The sequence below is a fragment of the Ovis canadensis genome, chromosome 6, assembly GCF_042477335.2.
Source record: "Ovis canadensis isolate MfBH-ARS-UI-01 breed Bighorn chromosome 6, ARS-UI_OviCan_v2, whole genome shotgun sequence".
NCBI classification, from domain to species: Eukaryota; Metazoa; Chordata; class Mammalia; order Artiodactyla; family Bovidae; genus Ovis; species Ovis canadensis.
Genome location: NC_091250.1, coordinates 132,927,093 through 132,940,045, shown reverse-complemented (window position 1 = coordinate 132,940,045; position 12,953 = coordinate 132,927,093). Strand labels below are relative to the sequence as shown.

Here is a 12,953-nt window from a genome sequence, read left to right as displayed (position 1 = left end):
TGCCAGGCTTCCCTGTCCATCACCAACTCCTGGAACTTGCTCAAACTCATGTCCATTGAGTTGGTGATGCCATCCAACTATCTCATCCTCTGTTGTTTCCTTCTCCTCCCGCCTTCAATCTTTCCGATTACCAGGGTCTTTTTCAAGGAGTCCGTTCTTCACATCAGGTGGCCAAAGGACTGGAGCTTCAGCTTCAGCATCAGTCCTTCCAATGAATATTCAGGACTGATTTCCTTCAGGATTGACTGGTTTGATTTTACTGTCCAAGAGACTCTCAAGAATCTTCTCCAACACCACAGTTCAAAAGCATCAATTCTTCAGAGCTTAGCTTTCTTTATGGTCCAACTCTCACATCCACACATGACTACTGGAAAAACCAGAGCTTTGATGAGATGGACCTTTGTCAGAAAAGTAATGTATGTCTCTGGTTTTTAATGTGCTGTCCAGGTTGATCATAGCTTTTCTTCCAAGGAGCAAGCGTCTTTTAATTTTATAGCTGCAATCACCATCTACACTGATTTTGGAGCCTCCCCAAAATAGTCTCTCACTGTTTTCATTGTTTCCCCATCTATTTCCCATGAAGTGATGGGACCGGATGCCATGATCTTTGTTTTTTAAATGTTGAGTTTTAAGCCAGAATTTTCACTCTCCTCTTTCAACTTCATCAAGAGGCTCTTTAGTTCCTCTTTGCTTTCTGCCATAAGGGTGATGTCATCTGCATATCTGAGGTTATTGATATTTCTTCCAGAAATCTTGATTCCAACTTGAGCGTCATCCAGTCCAGCATTTCAGATGATGTACCCTGCATACAAGTTAAACAAGCAGGGTGACAATATACAGCCTTGACGTACTCCTCTCCCAATCTGGAACCAGTCTGTTGTTCCATGTCCAGTTCTGTTGCTTCTTGACCTGCACACAGGTTTCTCAGGAGGCCGGTAAGGAAGGTGGTCTGGTATTCCCATCTCTTTCAGAATTTCCACAGTTTGTTGTGATCCACACAGTCAAAGGCTTTGGCATAGTCAATAGAGCAGACGTAGATGTTTTTCTGGAACTTACTTGCTTTTTCCATGATCCAACAGATGTTGGCAATTTGATCTCTGGTTCCCCTGCCTTTTCTAAATCCATTTCAAACATCTGGAAGTTCTGGGTTCACGTACTGTTGAAACCTTGTTTGGAGAATTTTGACCATTACTTTGCTAGTATGTGAGATGAATGCAATTGTGCAGTAGTCTGAACATTCTTTGGCATTGCCTTCTTTGGGATTGAAATGAAAACTGATCTTTTCCAGTCTTGTGGCCACTGCTGAATTTTAGAGATTTGCTGGCATATTGAGTGCAGCACTTTCACAGCATCATCTTTTAGGATTTGCAATAGCTCACTCCCCTCCACTAGCTTTGTTCATAGTGATGCTTTCTAAGGCCCACTTGACTTCACATTCCAGGATGTCTGGCTCTAGGTGAGTGATCACACCAGCGTGGTTATCTGGGTCATGAAGATGTTTTTTGAATAGTTCTTCTGTGTATTCTTGCCACCTCTTCTTAATATCTTTGGCTTCTGTTAGGTCCATATCATTTCTGTCCTTTATCAAGCCCATCTTTGCATGAAATGTTTCCTTGGTGTCTCTAATTTTCTTGAAGAGATCTCTAGTATTCCCCATTCTATTGTTTTCCTCTATTTCTTTGCACTGATCGCTGAGGAAGGCTTTCTTATCTCTCCTTGCTGTTCTTTGGAACTCTGCATTCAGATGGACATATCTTTCCTTTCCTCCTTCGCCTTCCTCTTCTTTTCTCAGCTGTTTGTAAGGCCTCCTCAGACAACCATTTAGCCTTGTTGCGTGTCTTTTTCTTGGGGATGGTCTTGTTCACTGCCTCCTGTACGATGTCACAAGCCTCCATCCATGGTTCTTCAGACGCTCTGTCAGACCTATCCCTTGAATCTATCTGTCACCCCCACTGTACAATCCTGAGGGATTTGATTTGGGTCACACCTGAGTGGTCTCGCAGTATTTCCTACTTTCTTCAACATAAGCCTGAATCTGGCAGTAAGGACTTCATGATCGGAGCCATGTCAGCTCCCAGTCTTGTTTTTGCTGCCTATAGAGCTTCTCCATCTTTGGCTGCAAAGAATATAATCAATCTGATTTCAGCATCGACCGTCTGGTGATGTCCGTGCGTAGAGCTGTGTCTCGTGTTGTTGGAAGAGGGTGCTTGCTATGACCAGTGTGTTCTCTTGGCAAAACTGATAGTCCTCCTTCATTTTGTACTCCAAGGCGAAACTTGCCTGTTACTCCAGGTATCTCCTGACTTCCTACTTTTGCATTCCAGTCCCCTATGATGAAAAGGATATGTTTTGGGGGTGTTAGTTGTAGAAGGTCTTGTAGGTCATAATAGACCTGTTCAACTTCAGCGTCTTCGACATTAGTGGCTGGGGCACAGACTTGGATTACTGTGATATTAAATGGTTTGCCTTGGAAACGAATCGAGATCATTCTGTCATTTTTGAGATTGTACCCAGGTACTGCATTTCAGACTCTTTTGTTGACTATGAGGGCTATTCCTCATAGTCAACAAGAAACTGGCAATATACAAAAGTAAATAAGTGCAATAGATAATGTCTTAAGTCTGTTTAAAAAGATAAAAAAAGGAAATTCTTTTAAACTGAAAAATGAAGAGATTGAAAATGGATTCTAATGTGACAAGTATGAAAGATAGAGAAGATTCAACCTATGAAACCACAGAAACAATTCAAATACCACAGAAAAGGTGAACAACCAAGCATTACAACCAGGTCTCATGTGTTTCCTGACAGAAGGACACGATACCGCTCAGGGCTAGGACCGAGACCATGAAGCAGGCTTGCACTCCCAAACTCTAGCCTGAAGCGGATCAGGCCCCTGGGTCTCAGCACAGAAGAAACAGACGAGAGAACATGTTAAAAGACAAGAAAGAGAAATCCCATGGGGAAACTCTGGTCAGCCAGCAATGACAACATGACGGCGAGAAAAGACACAGAGGGAGAGAAGACGCAAGAAACTGGAGAGACGCACCACACCAGCCCGGGTGCAGGGCCGCCCCGAGCCGTGGAGAGGCGCATCACACCAGCCCAGGTGCGGGGCCGCCCTGAGGCCTGTGCGGATCCCGATTCAACCAAACTGCAGAAACACAGCACGCAAAGCTACTTAAAGACCACTGGGCGAGCACAAACGCTGGCTGGACAGCTAATGGTATGAAAAGTTCACGGCTGTTTTAGGGCCAGATGCCAGTGTCATCTGGAAAATGAAATCCTCATCTTTTACTCGTCTGATTGAAATATTACAGATAGGTGATGCAATGCTGACAGATGTGGCCCACTGGAGAAGGGAATGGCAAACCACTTCAGTATTCCTGCCTGGAGAACCCCATGAACAGCAGGAAAAGGCGAAATGATAGGATACTGAAAGAGGAACTCCCCAGGTCGGTAGGTGCCCAACACGCTCCTGGAGATCAGGGGAGAAATAACTCCAGAAAGGATGAAGGGATGGAGCCAAAGCAAAAACAATACCCAGCTGTGGATGTGACTGGTGATAGAAGCAAGGTCCGATGCTGTAAAGAGCAATATTGCATAGGAACCTGGAATGTCAGGTCCATGAATCAAGGCAAATTGGAAGTGGTCAAACAAGAGGTGGCAAGGGTGAATGTCGACATGCTAGGAATTAGCAAACTAAAATGGACTGGACTGGGTGAATTTAACCCAGATGACCATTACATCTACTACTGTGGGCAGGAATCCCTCAGAAGAAATGGAGTAGCCATCATGGTCAACAAAAGAGTCCAAAATGCAGTACTTGGATGCAGTCTCAAAAACGACAGAATGATCTCTGTTCTCCAAGGCAAACCATTCAATATCACGGTAATCTAAGTCTATGCCCCAACCAGTAATGCTGAAGAAGCTGAAGTTGAACAGTTCTATGAAGACCTACAAGACCTTTCAGAACTAACACCCAAAAAAGATGTCCTTTTCATTACAGGGGACTGGAATGCAAAAGTAGGAAGTCAAGAAACACCTGGAGTAACAGGCAAATTTGGCCTTGGAATGTGGAATGAAGCAGGGCAAAGACTAATAGAGTTTTGCCAAGAAAATGCACTGGTCATAGCAAACACCCTCTTCCAACAACACAAGAGAAAACTCTACACATGGACATCAACAGATGGTCAACACCAAAATCAAACTGATTGAATTTTTTGCAGCCAAAGATGGAGAAGCTCTATACAGTCAACAAAAACAAGACTGGGAGCTGACTGTGGCTCAGATCATGAACTCCTTATTACCAAATTCAGACTTATACTGAAAAAAGTAGGGAAAACTGCTAGACCATTCAGGTATGACCCAAATCAAATCCCTTATGATTATACAGTGGAAGTGAGAAATAGATTTAAAGGCCTAGATCTGATAGATAGAGTGCCTGATGAACTATGGAATGAGGTTCGTGACAGTGTACAGGAGACAGGGATCAAGACCATCCCCATGGAAAAGAAATGCAAAAAAGGAAAATGGCTGTCTGGGGAGGCCTTACAAATAGCTGTGAAAAGAAGAGAGGTGAAAAGCAAAGGAGAAAAGGAAAGATACAAGCATCTGAATGCAGAGTTCCAAAGAATAGCAAGAAGAGATAAGAAAGCCTTCTTCAGCAATCAATGCAAAGAAATAGAGGAAAACAACAGAATGGGAAAGACTAGAGACCTCTTTAAGAAAATTAGAGATACCAAGGGAACATTTCATGCAAAGATGGGCTCTATAAAGGACAGAAATGGTCTGGACCTAACAGAAGCAGAAGATATTAAGAAGAGGTGGCAAGAATACACAGAAGAACTGTATAAAAAAGATCTTCATGACCCAGATAATCATGATGATGTGATCACTCATCTAGAGCCAGACATCCTGGAATGTGAAATCAAGTGGGCCTTAGAAAGCATCACTACCAACAAAGCTAGTGGAGGTATGGAATTCCAGTTAAGCTCTTTCTGATCCTGAAAGATGATGCTGTGAAAGTGCTGCACTCAATATGCCAGCACATTTGGAAAACTCGGCAGTGGCCACAAGACTGGAAAAAGTCAGTTTTCATTCCAACCCCAAAGAAAGGCAATGCCAAAGAATGCTCAAACTACTGCACAATTGCACTCTTCTCACATGCTAGTAAAGTAATGCTCAAAATTCTCCAAGCCAGGCTTCAGCAATATGTGAACCGTGAACTCCCTGATGTTCAAGCTGGTTTTAGAAAAGGCAGAGGAACCAGAGATCAAATAGCTAACATCCTCTGGATCATGGAAAAAGCAAGAGAGTTCCAGAAAAACATCGATTTCTGCTTTATTGACTATGCCAAAGCCTTTGACTGTGTGGACCACAATAAACTGTGGAAAATTCTGAAAGAGATGGGAATACCAGACCACCTGACCTGCCTCTTGAGAAATCTGTATGTAGGTCAGGAAGCAGCACTTAGAACTGGACATGGAACAACAGACTGGTTCCAAATAGGAAAAGGAGTACGTCAAGGCTATATCTTGTCACCCTGCTTATTTAACTTCTATGCAGAGTACATCATGAGAAACGCCAGACTGGAAGAAGCACAAGCTGGAATCAAGATTGCCGGGAGAAATATCAATCACCTCAGATATGCAGATGACACCACCCTTATGGCAGAAAGTGAAGAGGAACTCAAAAGCCTCTTGATGAAAGTGAAAGAGGAGAGTGAAAAAGTTGGCTTAAAGCTCAACATTCAGAAAACAAAGATCATGACATCTGGTCCCATCACTTCATAGGAAATAGATGGGGAAACAGTGGAAACAGTGTCAGACTTTATTTTTTTGGGCTCCAAAATCACTGCAGATGGTGATTGCAGCCATGAAATTAAAAGACGCTTACCCCTTGGAAGGAAAGTTATGACCAACCTAGACAGCATATTCAAAAGCAGAGACTAAGGTCCGTCTAGTCAAGGCTATGGTTTTTCCTGTGGTCATGTATGGATGTGAGAGTTGTACTGTGAAGAAAGCTGAGAGCTGAAGAATTGATGCTTTTGAACTGTGGTGTTGGAGAAGACTCTTGAGAGTCCCTTGGACTGCAAGGAGATCCAACCAGTCCATTCTGAAGGAGATCAGCCCTGGGATTTCTTTGGAAGGAATGATGCTAAAGCTGAAACTCCAGTAGTTTGACCACCTCATGAGAAGAGCTGACTCATTGGAAAAGGCTCTGATGCTGGGAGCGATTGGGGGCAGGAGAAGAAGGGGACAACCGAGGATGAGATGGCTGGATGGCATCACGGACTCGATGGACGTGAGTCTGAGTGAACTCTGGGAGATGGTGATGGACAGGGAGGCCTGGTGTGTTGCGATTTGTGGGGTCGCAAAAAGTCGGACTCGACTGAGCGACTGAACTGAACTGAACTGTATGCGATGCTTGGGCTGTGCTACCAAATAACCCGGGGGACAGAGGTTTGGAACTAGTGGGGAAAGAAGACTGGACAGAGCTGGAAACCGTTCAGACTGGGCGAAGTGGTGCTGCTGTGTCCCGCACATGCCTGCCGTTCTCTGAAGACGTAGCCGTGCGCCCACAACTCCCAGCAGCGAGTGCAGACCCTGCAGCTCAAGCCTCAGCTCCACGGAGGGCCCCACCGCAGGCACCCACCCCCAGCGCCGGGCCTGCTGCGCCTCCCGCCACAGGGCTGCAAGCCAGGGGAGGCTCCTACGCGCCCTCCTCAGGGCCCAGCCTTTGCTGCAAGCACCCTGTTGACTCACATCTCTTTATTATAAAGCCTGCAACCCAGGAACAGCCAGGCAGAAGAGTGCACAGGGCAAGGCACGGGGCGGGGGTACAGAACCTCCACACCCCCTCCAGCTGTGCCGCCTCCCCGCCCCAGCGCCTGGGCTGCCCACCTGGAATCCCACCAGGAGGGCATTTTATGGAGGCGTCATCACCTCGGTGTGGCTAAGTCACTGCTCTCCAGCCCATCTCCCCTTCCTGGAGGTGGCGAGTGGGACTGAAAGCTCCAGTCCTCAGTGGAGCCTCCTCTTTCTGCTGACCACCCGCCCTGAAGCCGTGCTGCCTCCAGCCCCCAGTGCTCATTAGCACATGGAGGACACTCAGCACCCTGGACATGGCTTGGGTTTTGGGAGCTGAGAGCCACGAACCAGAGATAAAGACCAAATATCGCTTGCTCTATCACAGGTACTTTATATTGTGTTGGGAATTTTGTACAATAAAAACTTTTTTTCCCAATGCCTGGCGTGCATGCTAAGTTGCTTCCGACTCTTTGTGACCCCCATGGATGACTGTAGCCCACCAGGCTCCTCTGTCCATGGGATTTCCTAGGCAAGAATACTGGAGTGGGTTCCCATTCCCTCCTCAGGGGATCTTCCCAATCCAGGGATCAAACCTGCATCTCTTACGTCTCCTGCGTTGGCAGATGGGTTCTTTACCACTAGTGCCTTCTTACTATAAATATTTTCAAACATTCAGACAGTTTGAAAAGAGCTGCACGGTGAATACTCATGTATCTGCTACCCAGACTCTACAATGAACATTCTTTCTATATTTGCTTTATTACATATCTGTCCATCTAGTAAAAAAAAAAAAAAAGGTTTCTAAAATTCTCATTCCTAATGTTAAATAAAAGATAAAAGTGTGCTTTATACTGTTTTGATGTTGATCACTCTGGCTTTAGTTAAATTCTTAGAGAGTTTACAGCTGTTTGTGGTGACGATAAATCCATCTACCAAGCTGCAGGTTACTTCTTCCCTATTTTAAACACACAAGTAACATATACTTGAGAAAACTCTAATAATGTAAAACAGAGGGAAAGTGCCTCTTGGCGCTCAGAGCGTGCGGCTGGCTGCACGGGTGATGCCGAGCAGCGGTGACTCCCCCCAGCCTCTGAGTTGTGCAACACGGCAGTCCTCACCGCGCTCCCATCCCCAGGAAGAGTCGCTGTGGGACAGTTACATCTGTGGGAGACCATAAATCTAAGACGTACCACACTTCCAACCGCCATCATCACCGATCAGCTGTAGCGCTGTCCTCACAAAATCCTTTGCATTAAAGCAAATAACGGGGCGTTTACACTTCAGTACTTCGAGCAGCACATTCCTGGAAAATGAAAAGACGCTCACTGGTAGACAGACTGGTCTGAAACTTCCCATCCTGGAAAAATACCAAAGCTGCTCCACTAACAGCTGTCACCTGCGCAGTGTTATGGGCAGCCGTCTTCTGCAAGCTTGCCACAGATGAGCTCAAATCCTAGGAGGTGCGCAAGGAAAATCGAAATGGGTTGGTCTTGCTCAGGCCCCAGAACGGAGCCTGAAGGCCCCTGAGGAAGTGGGACTCAGGGGCGACGCAGCCTGGATGGAAGCTGACCTTTCGACCTGGTGACAATATCCAGAATGTCTGCTGGAACCCGAGACCCCCTGTCTACCTTTCGGACCTCTACCCTGAAACAATTCGTGACTCCTTGAGGACAAGCGTTTTCTGGGTTGTATCAGAGGCCGTCACAGTTGCCAGCCAACTTTAAAGAAATGTTCTTTATTTTCGGTTTTGCCGGGTCTTCGCCGTGAGACACTGGCTTCTCACTGTGGTGGCCCCTCTTGTTGCAGAGCACAGACTGGGCGCGTGGGCCCCAGAGCTAGGGTTCAGCAGCTGGGGCACACGGGCTTAGCTGCTGCGAGGCATGTGGGATCTTCCCGGACCACAGATCGAACCGGTGTCCCTGCACAGGCAGGCAGACTCCTAACCACTGGGCCACCAGGAGAGTCCTCGCCAGGCAACTTTTAACAACCTTATGGCTTTTTGTTTTCATAAACCCCTGACTCTCTTCCCCAGAACACTCTTTTGGGGTTACCTGAATCTTTGTCCCTTGAATTGCAATTCTTAAGACCCCAAATAAACTTATTTGCACCCTCTTGTGTTATTTTTTGGTTGACAGAGGTAGGTGTTACTTATTATCTGTATTTTACGGATGATGAAGCCGAGACACAAAGAAGTCAAGTTCACACGGCTCTTCAGAGCCAGTTCCTGGATGAGGCCCAACCGCCTGCAGACTAACCCCCCAACCCCTGAGCAGAGCTGGCGCACCCTGGACTCCTCCCTGCCAGTCCCAGCCTGTGCTCCCAGCACCGCCCCCCGCCACCAGCCTGCGCTCTGCCACTCTGGAATCTCCTTCCTCCATCACCAGACTACGCCACGCCCTCTCACACTCCAGGCCCCCTGCTTCAGTCCTCCTGGCCACACATCTGCTACAGCCAGGATCACGTCTGTGACACTGTAACTTACGTTGCCCCCACTCAGTCATGAGCTCCTTGATTATGGGATTCATGACAGCTGATGTTTATCAAGTCCTTACCACATGCGCATGCCTCACTAAGCACTCACAGGGACTGCTGCACTGAAGCTGCGTCATACCCAGCTAGGCAGGCACTAGACCCATTATGCTGTGGGAATGGCTGTCTGCTCTGGTATTCTCGCCTGGAAAAGTCCATGAACAGAGAAGCGGGGAGGGCTACAGCCCATGGCGTCACAGAGTCGGACACGACGGAGCACGACAGAGCACACGCCCATTTTAGAGATAAGGAAACTGAAGCCTGGAAGGGCGAGATAATTTCCCCAGCTTTCCACAACTGAGACGTGGCCACGCTGAGGTCTGAGACCCAATCTTGCTGCTGCCAGGGCTCAAGGTGGTGTTGGAGAAGACTCTTGAGAGTCCCTTGGACTGCAAAGAGATCCAACCAGTCCATCCTAAAGGAGATCAGTCCTGGGTGTTCATTGGAAGGACTGATGCTGAAGCTGAAACTCCAGTACTTTGGCCACCTCGTGCGAAGAGTTGACTCATTGGAAAAGACCCTGATGCTGGGAGGGATTGGGGGCAGGAGGAGAAGGGGACGACAGAGGATGAGATAGCTGGATGGCATCACCGACTCGATGGACGTGAGTTTGGGTAAACTCCGGGAGTTGGTGATGGATAGGGAGGCCTGGCGTGCTGCGACTCATGGGGTCGCAAAGAGTCGGACACGACTGAGCGACTGAACTGAGCTGAACTGATGGTAACTGCTTGTTACTACATCAGCGAGGGTCTCTGGATGAGGCTGAGGAAGGAGCAAAGCTGGAGCCCGGTTAGCTCTGCTCACTCGGCAAGCAGGCGTTTTTAGGCTTTTTGCATTTTCTCGTGTGCTTTCACTTGGGCTTCCCTTGAAGAGGGCCACTGCCCACAGCAGAGCGTCAGGCCTGGGCTGCTGGGCCTGGAGGGCATGTGAGGGAGAAGCGGCTGGGGCTCCTGGAGTTCCCTCCCACTTTGGTGCTCTTGTAGCTGGAAACTCGGAAGTTCTCAATGAGGCCAGCTAACAACTATAATCTCTCCCACTAAGAGGCACAACCTAGCTGCGATTTCTAGCTTAAGACAGGACACACAACAAAAAGAGAGTATCTTCTGAGACAAGGTGGCTACAACACAGTGTGTTTTCTAAGTCAATTTTGCCACATCTGCAAAACAAGAAGCAGAGGGAGGATCGGAGCTGAAGTGACTGTCAGATGTTCAGGCGGAGAATGTGGCTGCTGCTGCTAAGTCGCATCAGTCGTGTCAGACTCTGTGCGACCCACAAAGCTCCCCTGTCCCTGGGATTCTCAAGGCAAGAACACTGGAGTGGGTTGCCATTTCCTTCTCCAATGCATGAAAGTGAAGAGTGAAAGTGAAGTCACTCAGCTGTGTCCGGGAATGTGGAACAGGATATAAAATCCAGAGTTCAGAAAAGGAAGTCCAAACATTAGGGCCCTGCTCTCACAGAGGTCTGCCATAGAAACAGACTGCCCGATTGTTCTTTCAAAAAAAGCTACATAAAAAGGTTATGGGTTCTTGGGAGCAGAGTGCTGTATTGTCAAATGTCTGATTCTCACTGTGGTGTACATGCCTGACATTAAGCTTTTATTGCTGAGGCGTCCGTTTCAAAAGATGTCCATCCTGAATAGACATGTTACCAGCTGTGCTACTCAGCTGCAGGGCAACACAAACAGAGAAGAAGCCAGGTGAAGCTCCTTCCAGAGTGAGTGGGTGAGCATCAGTCGCTCAGCCGTGTCTGACTCTCTGTGACCCCATGGACTGTAGCCCGCCAGGCTCCTGTGTCCATGAGATTGTCCAGGCAAGAATACTGGAGTGTTCGCCATTCCCTTCTCCAGGGGATCTTCCTGATCCAGGGATGGGACCCAGGTCTCCTGAGCTGCAGGCAGAGTCTTTACCAGCTGAGCTGCCAGGTCCTTCCAGAAAGCCCTGGGTAAGCAGATAACTGACTTCGTGAGCGACACAGCTCCTCAACCTTCCTGTGCCCTAATTCCTGCTCTGATGCTTTAAATTAGCCAATAAAGAGTGACTCCTGGAGACCCTAGACACCCCACCTTCAAACTCTAAAAAGGCATAGCCCCAGGTCTATGCATGCCCTTTCTCTTTCTTTCCCTATAACCCCTCTGTGCGGCCCTGGGCGTGCCAGGGCTTGTGAGTGATAAGCCCCGTTCCTCAGATTGCCCAGCAGTTTTTGCTGACGTGTGCCCTGTACAGCAGTGGCCCCTGTAGAGGAAATGCCTGTGGGGGGCACGGTGCGAGGAATACAGGCTGGACCAGCGCCTCAGGTGCTCTGGGCCTAGAGCGCCGCTATCGGCAGGCGGAGCCCACACAACAGCTGCCTTAAGCTCACCCAGAGCCCGGTGAGCCCGACTCAGGCAGAGCCAGCCAGGACCAGGTCCCTACCTTCCTACCCGGAGCCTCCTCGGGTGCCTCTCCAGGGAAGTGGCTTCAGGGAGCTCTCTCAGGGCGCCCAGCTGACCTGGGCTCAGACAGCGAGGTGCCTGGGCAGGGGGTGCCCCCACCGAAACCAGAAGTGAGTCAGGCTGGCAGTATGGGAAAGAGACGGTGAGGAGGGGCACAGACTCCAGCCCACGAGGGGACTTTTCGGGGCTGAGAAGGGGCAGCAGGGCATCCCTGCCTGTTCTGAGATTCTGAGACTCTGAGAAGGCAGATACAAGTGAGACGTCTCTTGTCCATTTTCACAATGTGAAACTTTGAAATTACTGATAGGTCGGTAGCCTTGAGGACCATCTACTGCTGGAAGGCAGAGGCCGCTTTCCAGGGCCGTGAGTGAGTGAGCGAGGCTCTTGAGGAGCTCAGCCAGGGCCCCAGCAGCGACGGAGGGTTTCTGCTCCTTAACATGCCGCTCTTCTTGCCGACTTCTCATTGCAGTGTTGGCTCGAATCCTGGAGCAGGCGCCTGTGGATGGTCCCTCCATTTCAGAGCTCTTTGTGGGGGGAGAGGGCCAGTGTTTGTAGCGGTTTCTGTCGTTTAGATCCACTTCATGTGCTCTACAAAAATTCTGAAACTTTAAATAACCGAAACTGGAGCTTGGGAAACTCTTAATTAGGATGAAGCGGGTGAATCGGATTTAAGGTGATTACAGAAGATTTCTTACTTGGCAAACTGATGACGTGCCTCCTGCTCTTGGCCCCAGATAGGGGAGTGCTCAGCTTTCATGTAGATGCACTGATCACTGGGCGTGTCCTCCGGAGCACTGGAGGCTGGGGCGGTCAGAGGACTGCCGCCTTCCTCTGGATGGCTCCTCAGCAACATCGCAATGCCTCTAACAGAGGGAACCAGAGCCTGTGAATACGCAATAGAATGAAGGTACAAGAGCGAGCAGGAATCACACACTTGTTCAGGAGAGATTGGTCATGTTTTATATTTTATAATTAAGCAGAAAGAAAAGGCCTAAAATTAAAATCAGTAAGTGAACACCTCCTTTAATGACAATTAAGGCCAAAACCCAAAACATCTCACTCTCTAAATCTGGTCTCCTCCTTATTCAACATCATAATGGAAGTCTTAGCTAATGCAGTACGGCAGGAAAAAGAAATAAAAGACATATAAATAAGAAAGGAAGAACTGAACCATCCCTGTTTAC

The 12,953-nt window shown here is 48.2% G+C and overlaps 1 protein-coding gene across 1 annotated transcript in view; it reads right to left on the bottom strand.

Moving 5' to 3' along the window:
- The window catches only part of POLN (DNA polymerase nu), a 159,993-nt gene that overhangs the window by 96,843 nt on the left and 50,197 nt on the right, over positions 1-12,953 (bottom strand). Inside the window, exons 5-6 of the mRNA XM_069594913.1 lie at positions 12,465-12,652; positions 8,000-8,112 (exon numbers count right to left, since the gene is read on the bottom strand). Coding sequence (XP_069451014.1) covers positions 8,000-8,112; positions 12,465-12,652 — 301 coding nt within the window. The remainder of the gene's footprint in view (positions 1-7,999; positions 8,113-12,464; positions 12,653-12,953) is intronic.